The sequence below is a fragment of the Barbus barbus genome (genome assembly GCF_936440315.1).
Source record: "Barbus barbus genome assembly, chromosome: 39".
NCBI classification, from domain to species: Eukaryota; Metazoa; Chordata; class Actinopteri; order Cypriniformes; family Cyprinidae; genus Barbus; species Barbus barbus.
In genome coordinates, this window is record NC_136717.1 from 11,018,077 (window position 1) to 11,036,021 (window position 17,945).

Sequence of the window (17,945 nt, forward strand, 5' to 3'; positions counted from 1 at the left end):
GATCTGTGTCATAATAATTCCACCCGGTCCGGAGTACTCACTCACTGGAGGCCAGAAGAAAAAAATGTTTGTGTCCCTCCGTTCTGCTCCGGTGCGGCTCTGATTTGTAGCAAGCACCTGAATTTGACCACTTCTCACTGTTATTGCCTCTCGCCTCTAAAGACTTCTCTCCATTTCAGCAGCTGTGATTTGTGGATGAGCAGAACGGGCCGCAGACATCATTAGAGAGAGCTGATACTAGCGGACGCTCCAGCTGGAGCTGTAATGGTGCTTATAGTGGCTCACACCGGCTGAAATTGCGATTGATTGTGTTATCAGGTTAAGAATGGGAACACTGTGTGTTTGTTGGAGGCTGTGAGACGAGAGAGAGACCGGGAATGTGTTAGAAGAACGTTTACAGATGTCAAGTCTGGGAATGATACGGCCGCTAAATGAAAAAGGGTTATGAAATGCGCAGGACGTTGCGTTAGATTAATGTCACTGTGAGAAGACAAATCCTTACAGAAAATTAAGAATGAAAAGTTAAAATTTAAACATTTAGCTATTTAAACTCACTCACATAAATGAAACATTAAATGATTTTAAGAAGCTTTAACTAACATGAATCATTCTACTAAGTTTCAATATATAAAATTGTATATTTTTTTTGTGAAAAAAGTACCAAAAAACTAGCAACAAAACCCACAAAAAGTTAATTGGGGAAAAAAAAAAAAAAAAAAAAAAAAACTTGATTTCTCAGCTCCATACTCTTATTTTACATCAGCATTGTCTCTTTTGCAATCTACTTTTAGGTCTCCTAATGGATTTTCTGAGACTAGCCTAATTAAAACATAGCTAAGTACTTCATTAAGACTCAATCTATGAACGAGCAACACTGAACCATAAAATTTTATTATACTATTGGGACCATTCTGATCCCCAAAAAATTTCAGAAAACTAATCCCGAGTATTAAAGCTGTCAAATGGTTTATTGGAGGTCAGTCTTAATGAACACTTTCTAGTAATGCAGTTGTCGTGTTGAAGGCAGCAAATGCTGAAATGCAGTTCTGATAGTTTGAGATAACGGAGGGAAAAAGTTGTTAGTGAATGTGTGAAACGAGCACATAGCTTCGTGGAGAGGTGGAGTGAACTGTATGATAATGAGATGAGCTGAGAGCATCTGTTTGACCCTCTCTGGAGGTTTTTCTCCTCAGGCACCACTGCAGCTCCATGAAGGGCCGCTCTCTTCTGCCCCACTGCCTGTGTTAAGCGCTCAGATGTGAGAGCAGACCGCAGGGCGTCAGGGGTGCTGTGGACCGAGAACGAGTCTCTCCCCTTTACCATGAACACACTTACAGAGACTCAAATTCATCCCTCTCTCCTCATATTTAGCCTCATGTGCTCCTGAGCTTAATAAAGGTCAGTGTTAAATGAGGGTCAACATTCTGCTGTTCATTATTTCAGACCACTTCAAAAGTTCATTTTTGTTGGTTTCTGTGAAGTTTGAGTGTTTCTAAAGACGAGGAAACTGACAAGCAGGAGTTGTGACCCTGTATTGACTTCGCTACACTGCATTGGGATATAAAATTTTGTGCTGTTTGAACCGGGAAAATAAAGTAGATTTTAAAAACACCAAGAAAATGTGAGGAATATGGAGTTCAGGTGAATGCATGAAGCACGAACCTAGATCAACACACCAAAACCTCACCAGGAAGTCACAGCATGTCATTAATACAAGAAGAAGCCACAAAGCACATACTTCATTTGTTTGAAATAAAAACCGTAATTATCGGTGTGATTCAATTTATTCAACAGTGTGATTCAGTCAGACAGCTTTGTACTGAGGTGAAATTTGTGGCCGATATAGGCAACAAAACTGCACCAATTAGGACAAACTGCAAACTGAGTCTCCACATGCAGAGACATGTGGAAAGAAAAACCAATGCAAATTGGAAAGATAATTCTGATAAATGATATCCAGGTGAGAGACTTTAAGGTCTGGAAATATTTCACACCAGGCCTTCGTGATTTAGCTCAGTAGAAAACACTGGAAACAGAACATAACACGAAGGTCCTTTTGATAAGCTGCTGATGAAACGCTCTCAACCTGCTCTAAATTCACCACTGACGAATAAAGCACAATACCATGTCCTAACAAAGTGTGATAGTAATTTAGAGCATCTTTTGGCAACATAGTCACAGCCAATCAAAACAAATGTATCTGCGTATCTGCTTAGCTCCATATAAAACTATGTTTGTTATGAAAGGCATCCTGACTTTGTCGGGACTCGAACTGGGGACCTTCTTGCTAGGAGGTGACAGTGCCACTTGTTATTCAGTGTCTAAATAAATTCATTGACAGTTCAGTTAAAAATCATTAACAGGTGAACAAAAGTTAGAGATAAACAAAAAGTAATGATGAAACATAACACCAATCTTCCAGTCATCTGTCCACATTTCTGTTTTACTATGCAAAAGGTCAGAAATTAACACACATACACTGTACTGGAAAGGTAATTATGATTGTATAGATTTCAGTTGCATGCATTTTAACCCTCTGGGGTCGACAAACGCACTGCACTGTTAATGAATTTACAATTGAAACACTGAATAAAAAAATAGTAGTCTGTCAATGCTATTGGCTTATGGATATGTTTATTGATCTAAACTAGTGCTTTACTCAAACTGTTACACTTAAAAGCATACTCTTACAAGAAGTACTGAAATAGTAGGCATATAAGAATACTACTAAAGCGCTGATATTAGTACATTAACTTTGTAAAGGAAACTATTTCACTTCAAAGCTGACTTGTTTCTATAAATGTTAAAATATAAGTTAATGGGATGGTATGCAAAACAGATGCTGGAGTACTACTCAAAGAAGCCAATATGTGTGAAAAAAATAGTAAGGGCAAAAGAGTAAAAACAACAATAAGCCATCATGTATACTTGGGTCACTTAAATGCATTTCTTGATCAAAACATTAAGTACAAGCATAAGCCAAAAATTCTTAAATTATCTGTATACTTGCTAGTATAAGTTTGATTAGTGCCCAAAAAAGTTGATTGAATGTATATTCTAATTTAAAAGATGTATATATCTATATATCTCTCTGCTTTGTAAGGGTTGACAAACTGAACTGTTGACAACGTTTCATTTTAGTCAGAAATACTAAACATAATTTCTGTTCAAGCACAGATTTGATAATCACAATTAAAAGTTGAATGTTGAAAAAATGCAGACACAGAAAGTTCTGGAAAATCAAAGGATGGATCATTGGGCATTGCACTACAAGACAGAATTGAAACATTTAAATGTCAAATAACAAGAGAAACACACTTCACACACTCAGTACACTTAAGTATTTCCTAATCGGTTTAATCCTTTGATGAATGTTCTGTCGATACGGTAATCCTGTTGAAGGTGAAACGAGATGTATATGATGATAGAGTATGTGAAAGTGAACAGCTGCTCTGCCAGACCTTCATCACATTGCATCAGCTCAATATGCTAAATAGACTCACTCTTTACGAGTCCAGCACTGAAGTCAGGCCAGTTTAACTCAAATCGGAGTTATTAAACAGAAGAAACAAGACAGAGCTTAGCATTAACAGCTGAAGTGTGTAAAGCCTAAAGCGTTAAGCTCGCAAATCCTGGATTGAACGTTTGCTACTGTTATTTCTGGGCTGTGAAGATTTTTAGCTGTTTTAATGGAATTTATGCTATTCTGTCGGCCACTACTGTTATTGTAAGATGTATTCCTAAACAAAAGTCTAATGTTGAGTCTGAGATATTCTAACGATATAAAGTTTGTCAAAATTGAACAAGGATATTATGGCTATATGGTTCAGTGAATCTAAAAACACTACCAATCATATATTTTATGATTCCTCACTGAACTTCTGTTTCGCACAGTGTATTTTTAGTGCATTGAGGGTGAATAAGCAGGTTGCTAATGACTAACCCTCAAAATCCCTCACATACAGAACTAGCATCAAAAGAACTAGTGCTGCGCATGTTCATGGACAATTACTTCAAACACAGATGCCTTGATGGTCATTAAGTGTAGTAATCTAATGAAGAAACTTCATTAAGTCTTTTCGGTGGTTTGGGGTTCAGCGTTTCTTCCTATCAGAGCTCTGTTTCCTCTGAGACAAATACTGTGTAATCATAGTGAATCATAACAACATCAGGCGATGTGTGTCCAATAACTACAATATATAATAACTGGAAATGTCTTCGCCTGCGCGCTCTAGATTCAAGGTGATATTTATTAACAAGGTGTTGTGTGAACATAGATTATGTCAAATATGGTTTTAATTTCTATACTTCAACTGAGAAGAAATAAAAGCATTGGATTTATTGATCTGAACAAACCCTAAGTGTTAAATTGAAATATGCATCTCATTTTAAAGCATTTGTACATAAATAATACCTCAATATTTAGAGACCAGAATAAAGATATGTGATAGTGGGCTCTTTTGAGTTGCACCAGTAAACAACAACCTAACAACCATCCACAACACATATTAACCATGTTCCAACTTGCTAAAAATCACTGTGATAGGAAATTACTGAGGACACACAGACAGATGAACAGACAGACAGACAGATAGATAGCTAAAATAGAGATATTATTTTCTATTCTGCTGCTCTATAAAGAGACAAGTGTCTAGCTGATGTTTATGAAGTGAACATTAAGTGTGTCTGTGCTGAACACGAGCAGGTGTGCGCTGACAGACTGAAACCCTGCTGTGAGAAAAGCTTCACGTTTACTTCCTCCTGCCGCCTTCTGCCATACTTCCTTTGTCGCCCCAGGACCGCTCGCCCTAAAACAGCCTCAAAGAGCAGCGTAGGTAAAGCAGACCTCCAGACAGCCCTGAATGCTCAGAACTAGACCTCAGGCTGTGTGTGCGTTTGTGTGAAACAAGCTGAGGTGTGAGAAATGTGATGAATAATTGCTTTAGTGGAGCTAGTGGAGGTTCTGCTCTCTGAAAACACAAGCTGTTTGTTTATTTTGATCTTGCTGTTTTTCCAGAAGCTCTTGTTACTGCATCTCCTGCCATTCACTGTGCCCCGCTCTACACACTCCCTCTGTTTTGTCCCTTCATCTTCCCCTTACGGATTCCTCCAGACTCTTTTAAAATCAGATGTGAGACAATGAATGACAGAAAGAGATGGACCAATGAGAGAATTTCTCAAACTTTGCATCATCATGATTTCTGCAATGTACAGCACTCATCCAAAACACAGTAGAGCTTTATAGATCAACAACATATAGCCTATAACTAAATATACATCTTCCTGCAGGCAACATTGTTACCCCAGCAGGTGGCGGCAACTGTCTTGAGCGAGGAATAAATTAAGTGTCTTACTGGATGGGTCACTGAATTATTCACTCAACTGATTTATTAAGAAACACCGCGGGAAACGTGCTGGGATTCGAGATAGACTCCTGAAAAGGGCTCACAGTCCACATTCTACTCGCAAATGTCCAATCCTTGGAGAATAAGATGGACGATCTTAGAGCCAGGATTAGTTTCCAACGGGACATAAGGGACTGTAACATCCTTTGTTTGTCAGAAACGTGGCTTTCGTCCTTGATCCCGGACACTGCTGTAATGCCGAGTGATAACTTCTCTGTTTTTCGGATGGACAGAACAGCAGAGGCCGGTAAATCCAGGGGTGGAGGAGTGTGTTTCATGATTAACAAGAAATGGATATCTACATTCTGTCGCATTCCTGCTCGCCTCATCTGGAACATCTTTCCATTACTTGCCGCCCATTTTATCTGCCCCGGAAGTTTTCATCGATCATTGTCACTGCTGTGTACATTCCACCACAGACACCGGCTTGGCTTTATCTAAGCTTCACGATGTGCTCAGCGGCTACATTAACAAACATCCTGACGCTGCCTTTATCATCGCGGGAGACTTTAACAAAGCCAATCTCAAGCAGGTCATGCCGAACTTTTATCAACATGTATCCTGTCCAACTAGAGGACCAAACACACTGGATCATTGCTACACTCAGTTCAAGAATGCCTACAAAGCCCGCTCACTACCGGCTTTTGGCAAATCGGACCGCCATTTTCCTAACACCGGAATACAAACAAAGGCTCATTCAGGATCCTCCGGTGCAGAGAGTAGTGACGCGCTGGTCCTCCCACTCAGAGGCAATGCTGCAGTTTTTATGCAATGCTCTTGATGACGTCGACTGGGACATGTTGCAGGCGAGTTCTTCTGACGTCAGCGAGTTCACGGATGTAGCATTGAGCTTTGTAAACACGCTAACCGAGCAAGCTACAGAAACAATAACTGTAAGGATATTCTTCAATCAGAAACCGTGGGTGGACAGAACAATCCGTGCTGCGGTTAACACACACACTGCATCTTACAATGAGGCTCTTCTGACCGGGAATATGAGCGAGTACAAAGCATCGTGCTATGCTCTCCGACGCGCAGTAAGAACCGCCAAACACCGATACAAAGAGAGAATTGAGTCTCATTTCCAGCTCAATGACTCTCGACACATGTGGCAGGGACTGAGGACCATCTGTGCCTTTGGAAACAAATCCTCTGCTGAGGTGAGAGCAGATCCGTTGCTGGCCGACGAGTTAAACATCTTCTTCGGCCGCTTCGATTGCAACGGCGGCGGCGCGTCTCTGCCGACCAGTGCGTCAGGAAGCAGCAGGCAGAGCAGCGATGATCCTGTAATCACCGTGTCGGAGGATGAGGTTCGGAGGGCGCTAAAGAAAGTGAACGTAAGGAAAGCAGTCGGACCTGATGGGATAACGAGCCATGTTCTGAGGTCCTGCGCCGATCAGCTCGCTGATTTGTTCACGTCTATCTTTAATGAGTCCCTTGCTACCTCCGAGGTTCCCAACTCATTCAAAAAATCTGTCATTATCCCTGTGCCAAAGAACAATAAACCCTCTTGCCTGAATGACTATCGCCCAGTTGCCCTCACATCTATAGTCATGAAGGTTTTTGAGAGACTTGTTAAGAGCCACATTTGCTCCTCCATACCTGATACTTTGGACCCTCTTCAGTTTGCCTATCGCCCAAATAGATCCACTGACGATGCCATTTCTCACATCCTCCACTCTTCCCTCACACACTTTGACAGCAACAACGGGAATTATGTAAGGCTGCTATTCATTAACTATAGCTCAGCTTTCAACACTATAGTCCCCATCAAGCTGGCTTCTAAACTCACAGACCTCGGCCTGAACTCCTCACTCTGTGACTGGATTCAAGACTTCCTCACCGGCCTCATCTCCAACAACGATGAGACCGCATACTTGGATGAGGTAGAGAGACTCACATCATGGTGCTAGGACAACTGTCTCTCTCTGAATGTGAGCAAAACTAAAGAGCTGATCATGGACTTTAGGAAGAGACAGCAGCAGCCCTACACTCCTCTTATGATCAGTGGGACCCCTGTGGAGAGGGTGAGTAACTTCAAGTACCTCGGTGTAAACATCTCAGAGAACCTGACTTGGACTACACACATCCAAACACAGGTTAAGAAAGCCAGGCAAAGACTGTACCATCTGCGACAGCTGAGGAAATTCAGGGTCTCGCCAGCAATCCTGAAAACTTTCTATTCAGGGACCATAGAAAGTGTATTGACTCAGTGCATCTCAGTGTGGTATGGAAACAGCTCCAATCAGGACTGCAAAGCACTACAGAGAGTTGTGTGCTTAGCTGAGCTTTTATTTTTTCTACTTTTCTTTTTCTTAATATTTGTATACTTTTTAATTGCACTGTCCTTGGAGCGGACCTGACCTACATTTCACTGCTGGTTATACTCTGTATAATTGTGTATGTGACAAATAAAAATCTTGAATCTTGCAGGTTACGGTTGTAGTAAATAATACATGTTTGTATATTTATCTCAAACAAAAAGTACTGCTGCAGTACAGTGACACAATTATACTTTGATATATACTGAAGGATGATAATCTTTACTTACTAATATGTCTGGATCTGGGCCTTGAGGTGTGTAGACAAGGGTATTCTGGTATTGTTCTGGATTTGGATCTTGGAAGTTCTGACGGAAGGTGTTTGAGTTTAAGTACATCTCTGATTACATTGGTGCTTTTGTCACTCTCTTCAAGAGCATCGGTCGTGTAATTGCAGTATGAGTCTGTATAAAAGCCCAATTAAAAGAGCATCAAGTCTCTCGTCCATAAAGAACATTAACAATGGTCAATTAAACTTGCGCTGTCTGATTCTGATTTACTTACTGAAGTCATTTAACAGAGCAGCTCTTTCAGTCATTCACCTTTGCGTTGCGGTTTTCATTGTTCTTTTCCTCTTGAATGAGTTCGTCACTCCACCATCATCTCTGCAAAGGAAAAGCATTACTCATGTGTGAACGTACAATCCTAATGGAGACTCGTCATTATCACCGAAACGTCTGACTGCAGCTCACTTTTAAAGAGTGACTATTGCAGCTTCCTTCCAAAACTCTGCAGCTGCAGCTGCTTCCAGCCCAATTCATGAAACATGCAAATAAGACAAACACACACTCTCCAACCCAGCAGATAATCATGTTACAGCTTTCAACAGTTCCTCTTCCTCTGTGGCTGATTATAAGATGTGGATTAAACAGCGCCAGAGGTTTAACTGCGTCTGTTCTCATTGGCATATGAATGGTTTTTGAGATGGGTTGATGGAGGTGGAGGCGTTTAAACAGCTGATTCGGTGTCTGCTGAGTCACTGATACACTGACTTGAGTAAAGGAGCTATTTTAAATATGTTTGGAAGGAACTATGATTATAGAGCTGCGTGTCTTGTTGCTTTGCTGTGTCTGGTTTTGGGTTTAAAATTCAAATGATCTTTGATTATAGTAATTAGATGATAAATGCATTTGGTTAAAGGCTAATCCACATCAGATGATATCTCAATTAGAGCTCTTGTTCTATGATGCACAGTACAGAAGAACATTTGTCTGTTTTAGAACATCATTTATAAATGAGCAAGATTATTCATATACAGTGCAATCACAATACTTGGTTTGATGGAGCTGCTGTTTATTGTATTTGTTTACACTTACTTGCTGTTGCCTTGTATCACAATCCTGGTTTCCCGTGATTGAGCTTGGATATTCCTCACTGTGTGCAGATCTGCTGGCAGTGCCGAAGCATCCGTATGCAGCCATGGAGAACTGGGGCCTGAGTGTGTTTGTGGAGCAGAAGATCTTGTTGGATCCTGACATCTCCTCCTTCTCCTATCAGATGGAGCTCACCATGGTGGTGGTTCACGAGATCTGCCATCAGGTAAAACACATTTACTGGAGTAACACGAGCATATTCGCTGCGGTGTAGTTTCAGATCAATTAACAGTCACAGCAAAACTTCATCTTGCTGGTATACACCGTGTATGTAGGTGTAGAAGCAACATTAAATGTGTAAATAATACATTTAATCCAATCATATAAATGGATCAGTCACTTTTCTGCGCCTCCATTTGAAGTACAACATGAATCAGGCCTCCAAGAGGTTTAGTGGTGTAAACTGCTTGCTTACACTTTTTGTGTTTGTGTGACTTTGAAGACTTTTAAGAAAGGTATGGAGCGATTTTTGTGCCAATATTTATCAAAAAAAATCCAGTGTTTTGCAAATAAACACAATCTGCTTTGCAAAGAAAAACTCGATTTTCAAACAAACGCAAAGTGATTTGCAAATACAAAACTCTTTGAGAGAAAATGCAGAGGTATGGACAAATATATGTATTGTGTGTTAAAACTGTGAGACTCATTTGCCTTTTTATGGGGAAACTTGGCTTGATTTTCTCACAAATGCGACAGGCTGATTTTCCCACACGAGTGCGGGCAGATTTTCTCACATGTGCAATTGAGCAACTTTCTTTTCCAAAACAGCAGTTGGCGCTGTTGGTCAATTTACGCTAGTCTCCCGAGACCTGAAACACCTCTTTACCTTTTCAGACCAATATGAGTGGGCAACAGGTGAGTTTCTGTCTTACTAGATCTATAATTAACCATTTAGATGTGTTCACAAAGTAACCCTACTACAGTGTCAGTGAAAATCACAACAAGTGCTGTAAAGTTGTTAACATGATTGATTAGTTCAAAAATCAGGAGTGACATGGATAAACATTTAACTAGGCTGTCTTTTCCTATAAAAACTGATCCATTCTCCGTACCTCTTATCCTCTGTTGGATCGCGGGATATAGAATATACATATATATTGATACAATTGTTCAACATTCAAAGCAATGCAGGGGTATAATAATATACCGTGACACAATATATTGTAATACTAAAATGCAAATGTATAGTGGATAGCGACAATATTGTGTACCAAAAATGAAAGCATTTTGAATTTTATTTTTACGTTAGGTCAAGTAAGATTTATTGTCTTTCTGCTATATATGTTGAAACATAGCCTACAGTGGAGAGAAATGTTGTAGGCTACCTCTGCAGTAAAAGTTTAAACAAGTATAAAACTACACATAGACAACCTACTGAGAGGAGTAGGCTAATCTAATATATAGTATATATATAGTATAGTAATATACATGGCTTGTATAACATTTAAAACTAAAAGTGGCCTGTAAGGAGATATTTCATATTTTAACCAATATACCAGCAGATTTTAGTCTGACAATAGCCTGTTTGGAAAAATTCAACTAAAATTATGTAGCTTTTTATATATGGCCGAGCAACATTTTAACTCGTGAAGTTAAGAATAAAAGGCTACCGTCAGGAATTATATTAGTGGCTCTTTAAAATGCAAACGTTGGTCATCTGAGTCACTCCTAGAAGAGTCCTTGCTGTCCAGAGTGTGTCTTCACCCGTGTAGCACGCTGTTTATTAAACCACTGTTTATTAAAATGCTGAATTTAGTATTATATCACCTATCACTTGATCCTTCTCCCCAATTGACAGGACAAGAGTGACACCAGAAAATAAATATTCATCATTTTTCTTAGCTAAAAAATACGTAATTATTTTAGACAAATTATTGCACAGTTACATCATTAAAAAAAAAAAAAAAAGTTTTAGATATTGCACTAAATAATGTGATTTGTTTTCATTTTTTTAATTAATAATTAATGACTTCTTGGGTGATATTACTATATCTGATACTAAATTAAATTGTCTAAGCTTTCATTTTTGGTACACAATATTGTTGCTATCCATTATACATTTGCATTGTGTCACAATATATTGTTATACCCCTGCATTATTTTGAATGTTGAACAATTGTATCAATATATATGTATATTCTATATCCCGCGATCCAACAGAGGATAAGAGGTACGGAGAATGGATCAGTTTTTATAGGGAAAGACAGCCTAGTTAAATGTTTATCCATGTCACTCCTGATTTTTGAACTAATCAATCATGTTAACAACTTTACAGCACTTGTGAATTTCACTGATACTGTAGTAGGGTCACTTTGTGAAAACATCTAAATGGTTAATTATAGATCTAGTAAGACAACCTCAGCTCCGTTTATATAACAGTAGTAGCCAATATCACATTTCTATTAACTAAACGCACCTGAAGAATAGCGGAGGACTCAAAATTAGCTCCTGTTCGATGCAAACGCCCTAAACATGAGAATGCTTTACATAAAGCGCAGTCGTAAGCGTAGCAGCATGCACTGTCAGGTGCTCTGGCACTTGTGTGTTGTTTATTGTGCGAGACATGAGCGCATAACTTACATTTAACGTTCATATCCTTGTTCGTAAATGTTTGAATTTCCAACTGAAACTGCGCCAGACTTCACTGACTTAACGAGCGTCAGCGCGCGCATGCGCGTCAATGATCGCTAGATTCAAATATATAAATAAATTCGTCGAATTTAGGTTTAAAATTCTACATGTTACACAAGCAATGATATTTTTATTAAGGTACTAACTATAAAGGGATTATGTAATTTAATAGGTAGGCCTATTGACTGTGTCTGTCCCACATTTTATTCCAGTTTAGAATAAAATAAATAAAAAATATGCTGATTAATCGATTACTGAAATAATTATTCAATTATGCCCTAATGTTTAAGAATCCTAATGATTATGCTAATCAAACCCATTAAACGTTCTTCCTTGACTTGCTGTTTACTGGCGTCCTCAAAGAAACTTTAAGTGTATTATATCAAATGTATCACCTTTTGAATCTGTTTTCATATTCTAATTCCAGAAGACATAGGGAAAGAAGCAGAAAGAGAAGATCTCCAGAAGTCTGAGAGTGTGAAGACGGTCAGGTGTTAAATTAAAGGGCAGAACAGCAGCAGATGTAATTGGACATCTTGAGAATTTGATGCACAGCTCATATAAAAAAAGAGCTTCACACATCACATCCATTTGGGATTGTGAAAGTAAAGCTTTAATTCCTTTATCCCTCTTACTTTCTCACTGTTTTGCTCTCTCTCTGGAGTGTTTCGCTTGTCTTTCTTGTGTTGAATTAACCTATTTTTTTTGTATTTTTGCATCATTGCACACTATTAGACGCAGATCAAACAAGCAGCTTTTTCTTTTGGCAATGAAATGATGTTCAGTAAAGGACTTTAAGCCCACAAATGCATCATCATCATGAATTGTAAAGGAAATGGTGGAATTATTCATTGCATATGCTCATTTTCCACCGGCTTTTGTTTGGAGCTCTTATGTTGCTGAGAACCTTGGATTGTAGTGTCTTTTGTTATGGTGGATTATTTATGAGCGTGTTGGAGATGTTCTGCGCTCTCCAGTAGGCCTATTGTTCTGGATTCATCTCCTGAATAGTCTTCCTCATGTGCTGCTGAATCGCAGCTCTGCATTGTGTTCTAGATGCTGTTGCTTTGATAAAAGATGAGTGGGACGAAACAGGATGTCTGCAGTTATTTCTTCTTTTCTTTTCTTGTTTGTTTTCTCTTTTTTGTTATATTTTTAGGGAGAAGGAAATAAAGGAAGACAATCCCCTCATCTCTCATTTCTGCACAGATAATACAGCTCCGTCTGAACTCACTCTGAACCTTATACAGTAAAACACTCTCACGGGGAGCATGAAATCATGATATTATTTCAGAAACAGCAATAATGTGCATATTTGATATTTTTAGAGCTGAAATTCATGAGGGTATCCCAGATCAGACTGTTCTCTGCATATAAACCCTTGTTTTATGATCAGGAATAATTGAAAAGAAGCAGCTGCGGGGGCTGGAACTATAATATTGACTAGTGATGCTGTTTACATGCAGAAAACTGAAATATGTCCAATACTATCCTGCATTACATTAATGCCCACACTGAATTCACATTTACGTATGATGTGTACAGTACAGTACACTGTAAAGCTGAAATCTAGTGTTTGTGCTTTAAATATACATACCATAGAATAAACTTAAACAACTGAGTAGTTACTACCTCATTGAAGTGTTTAAGATCGCAATACACATTTAATGTGTTGCAATGAATCTTGTGTTCTAACACACTGCAAATGCATGTATGCGAACCAACCCGATCTTATGAGAAAAATGTATTAATTTTACTAAGTGGTGTTTTTTTTATGAATTTGTATGATGTGATTCATTCGTAAACATACAATTTTTAGAAAAAAAGAAATGCACGCATGTATCCCAACATCTGTAAACCTTAGCAGATTTTACGAAAATGTGCCAATGTACAAATTCAAAACAAAAATAGCAACAAAACATAAAATAGCGAGAGTGTGTTGTATTTGGATGTCAGTTAAACATAGAAACAGTCCAAATAAACATCAAACACAAGTGTGTGTATATGTGTGTGAAAAAGAGAGAGAGAGAAAAAGATTAGCCGCCACGCGTTTTGAATTCCACCGCAGCTCTCTAGAGCTTCTGCTGCATCTTTATGTTTTTAATTAAGATGCCATTTTTCTATTTAAACTGCTTCTCTTATTCAGTCTTATGCAAATCATTGTCATATAGAGTTATCACACGGCTAATTGTTTTCCAGTGTAGATTAACTCAAGGTGAGCTCAGAGAGTCAGAGTGGGCGCAGCTGCACATGCTGTCATATTGATTGACACATTCATTGTGAATGCATTAGATCAGTCCTCATCCAGCGCTTATTCTGTCATATATTAAAAGGTCTGTCTGTGCTCTAATAACTCGAGCTGGTGGCAAAGTGCCGGCGTCTGATAAATCACATTTGTGTCTCGTTGCTCGCTCCGACTGCCTGCAGAGAATTGATTAGTGTACGACAGGCTCTGTTTTTTATTGTATAAGTTTATCCTTTGGCTTTCTGGGGCTCAGGACCACCTCTCTCTCTATATTAGCTCATTTTAATGTCAGATACTGTAGCAGCGGATTGTTAGTAGATTTGCCCCCGCCAGCGATGAGGTTTATATGCCACAGACTCTCAATCACGGTTAAATTCTTATCTCATTTCAGCCTCTCAGATTAAATGATGCTGCCACAGCCCTTCATATGCAGTTATTCAGCCAATAACACAAGCCTATTAGAGGCTGATGCAGCTGATGTTGAGTTTTCTTATTTTCCACCGACTGGAGAGGTGACATTCTGCCCTCTGGGTATGAATATGATAGGAAAGTGAGGCTTCAGTTCGTATGCGTCACATACATCTCAAAACATTAGACATTAAATATAAGTTACATAAATGTCTGAGTCTGTCAGTGGAACTGAATCTTGACTAAATGACTCACGTCTGTTGGCTGGTGTTATATTCTCTCCTCATTTATAAAAGACAGCGTCTGTAAACACATATGAAATTGGGGATTTCACACTCTCACGCTGAATAATGACAAATAATTGTGTCACTCAAAAATAGAGGGTTTCAAATTTTCTTATTGTGATTTTGAGCAGTTTCCAAGTCTAGTTCATTTAATTCAGGTTTACTGAGATTCAGGATAAACAGTCCCATTTGTGACAGTCACAACCTAGTGAGCTGCCTTGATGTCTTCTGTCTGTAAAGGCAGCTGCCTTCTAAGGAAGAATCTTCATTGAAATTGTGCCTCATAAGTGACTGATTTAATGGGCGGTATAGGCATTAACTCAGTTAATGTAAAGTACATGACAAATATGATTCTCATTGTTCATTCCATTAGAGTTTGATGTTAGCATGTTGCTAAGCCAAAAAAGAAGACTTAAAGACTTCATGTCAATAATATATAATACAACTTAAGGTTGTTTTATAATGATGCCGTTGATGGTTTTCTCCTTTTTCAAACATCCTGTATATACTGCAGTATAGATGTACAGCATGAACTCTTCCCTGCTTGACTTCACGACTTCCTCCAGAGTATATGTTAATGAAGGAGGTGGGCTGCAGAATCTCTCAGTTTAGCTTTCTTCTCAGAGACACTGTTGAAGACATAACTGAGTGAGGGTCTCACAGCTTGTACCATTCATTGACATTCTAGTGTTGTTGAACTATCTGTGTTCTTCAAGATTTCACTATACCAATCCATTTGCTCTGCAAAGCTCAGCCTTTTTAAACACAATAAATGACATGATGTGACTCCCTATATTGGTTCACTGTCATTAGCGTCAGAACATCTGATAAATCAGAAGAGGGCAGAAAAAGTCAGTAAACGTATGGGAAGCCACTTGATGTGTGACTAGCAGAAGGCTCCTCTGAGAGCAGAATGCCAGCTGTCTCTCTCCATGCTATCAGTCCATGAGTCACAGATGAGCGTCCCGTCAGGTGCTTTGAGCTGCTGTAATGATGTCGTGTTCAGATGAAAGAGGCTTGACTCCTACAGAGGTTTGTGTGCTGCAACAATGAGATCCGGCGTTCAGTAGCACATTTGCTTGACGGCCTCAGAGTCAGGAAAATATTCAGCCTCTTTAGAACTGCAATGCTGCATCTTTTCCATTCAATAGCCCTGTTTTGCACACTGTCATCTGCACACAATGGCAGAGGTCATTTGGATTCTTTCTACCTTCCAGATGGGATGTTTCATTATCGAATTCTTATTTTTCTCTGTTCTGTTCATTTGCGGTGTCCTTGGCGAAGTGCCCAGGTATGAATGCTGCGAAACAGAAAAATGTGCTTTAATTGTGTAACTGTAGTTAATCGATTGTTAAAGCCACTATTAATCATAGTTCAGAAGCTCCGCCGGGTTCAATGTTCTGTAAAGCCTTTTGTGAACAAATTTTCCGTTGAACCAGAGTGCAAATGTTTATTAGAAAGGTTTATTTGGACTTCTACTTCTAAAGAGCACAAGGTATTTTTTATGCTGTATTGGACTTTTCTAAAATGTGTTTGCCACTAGATGTAATATGCTTTTGCAGATATTGGATGAGTAGGAGAGTGAATTGTAATATATTTATTTTCTCTAAATTGAATGTTTTGTCCAAATAAAGTTTGGTTTCAGTATAGTTGTACAAAACAACAAAAGTTTGTTGTTATTCTTCGCCAGTGAACATGAAATCTTCCTTTGTAATGGTCATTCTGTTTTATTCTCTTTGGATGATTGATTGTTAATTTTTTTCTCTTCTAGTGGTTTGGGGATCTAGTCACACCGGTTTGGTGGGAGGACGTTTGGCTGAAGGAGGGATTTGCTCATTATTTTGAGTACATCGGGACTGATTACCTCTTTCCAAAGTGGAACATGGTGAGTTGTAGTGCAGAAGTAAGCCCTATAGTATTCAGTTCACTTCATCCAATGAATCATTCATCACTTTGAACTGATGTGATGTGACACAAAAGATTTCTCACACATACTCACACACTATACGGAGAGTTTTGATGGTTTTCATGCTATTCAAATGTGTGAATGCCTTAAAACCAGATCAATTCTTCAATGATTTTCACACACACAAGATCTTTCTTTTTTGTGCCAAGATTCAACTTAGCAGAAAACAACAATCCTTTCACAGTTCATTTGCGTGCTATAGATACTCTGACTGCTCAATATTACCTGTTAAATGTTGAAAACAGTTTCACAAAACCAAGAATGTTGACATTTTATGGACATTTACTTCTTGTTCAATGTTAAATAAAAGAACAGGATGCAATTTCAGTTGTTTCTGAACAGGTATAAACTCTCTTTTTTCATCTTTCTGTGGGTTGAGCTGCTCTGTTCAGTGATTTTTTTTCAGTGTTGGGTCAACTGTCAGAATATAATTGTATCACTGTGTTCCAGTCGCTTCTGCCTGGTCAGTGTCACTCAGTCAGCATGACCAGTATCATCACTCTAAACAATCTAATATTGTTTGCTCCTGCTTAAGTATTCCATAAGAGATCTTCTCAACAGGTGATTATAGAAGACGTTTTTGTAGATGTCAATTGGACTTCATGTGCAGACAGAATCATATCTATTTGTGTTGAGCTCTGTTAACAAATTCCTTTATTTCAGTCCTACCTCATTGTCAGAGCAACCAATACATATGCCATTATATTTTGTTATTTTGTAATGAAACTTTAGTTTATAAGTTGTTGTCTCCAGATGTTTAATCAGTTATCAAAGGAGAGCTGTGAAATAATAGTGTCACAGATAAACTGATGATGCATTCTGAACAACATGTTTGAGTCCTAGTCATAGAATCTTCTAAACTTATTCAGTGAGAAAAGACAAACTTCATTAGTATTGCCACACCTCTGTAATCGTCTTAACTAAAACTGCTAATTTACTGCAGAGAACTGGAGTTTGCGCCAAAGCAGCCATTGAAAACACACTTGATTTCAAGGCCAGCACACAGACACACTTAAACAAGAGGACAAAATCTGATAGAAACACTTCAATACGCTGATAGGATGACTGCAAGCATTTCCCTACCAAAACATGGATAAATTTGCATGTTTTAAGAGGAAGGAGTTGAAACCAGAACTGAAAACTCATAAGTTCACAGAGAAATGTTAGAAATGGATTTGACACGGACCTGTAATAGGTCATTAAAACAGCCTATAGGTTCCTTCCCCTGCACATAACTACTGGACTGTTGGGTTTCCTCCACTTTCTCACATCCATCATGCTAGAGATGCTTGCAGAGAGGTTTGGTTACCCA

The 17,945-nt window shown here is 38.7% G+C and overlaps 1 protein-coding gene across 1 annotated transcript in view; it reads left to right on the forward strand.

Annotated features, from left to right (window-relative positions):
- Window positions 1-17,945, forward strand: part of LOC306858282 (thyrotropin-releasing hormone-degrading ectoenzyme-like) — a gene marked incomplete at both ends in the record, with an annotated part of 118,434 nt that overhangs the window by 45,977 nt on the left and 54,512 nt on the right. Inside the window, 2 exons of the mRNA XM_079398728.1 lie at window positions 9,111-9,265; window positions 16,439-16,552. Coding sequence (XP_079254854.1) covers window positions 9,111-9,265; window positions 16,439-16,552 — 269 coding nt within the window. The remainder of the gene's footprint in view (window positions 1-9,110; window positions 9,266-16,438; window positions 16,553-17,945) is intronic.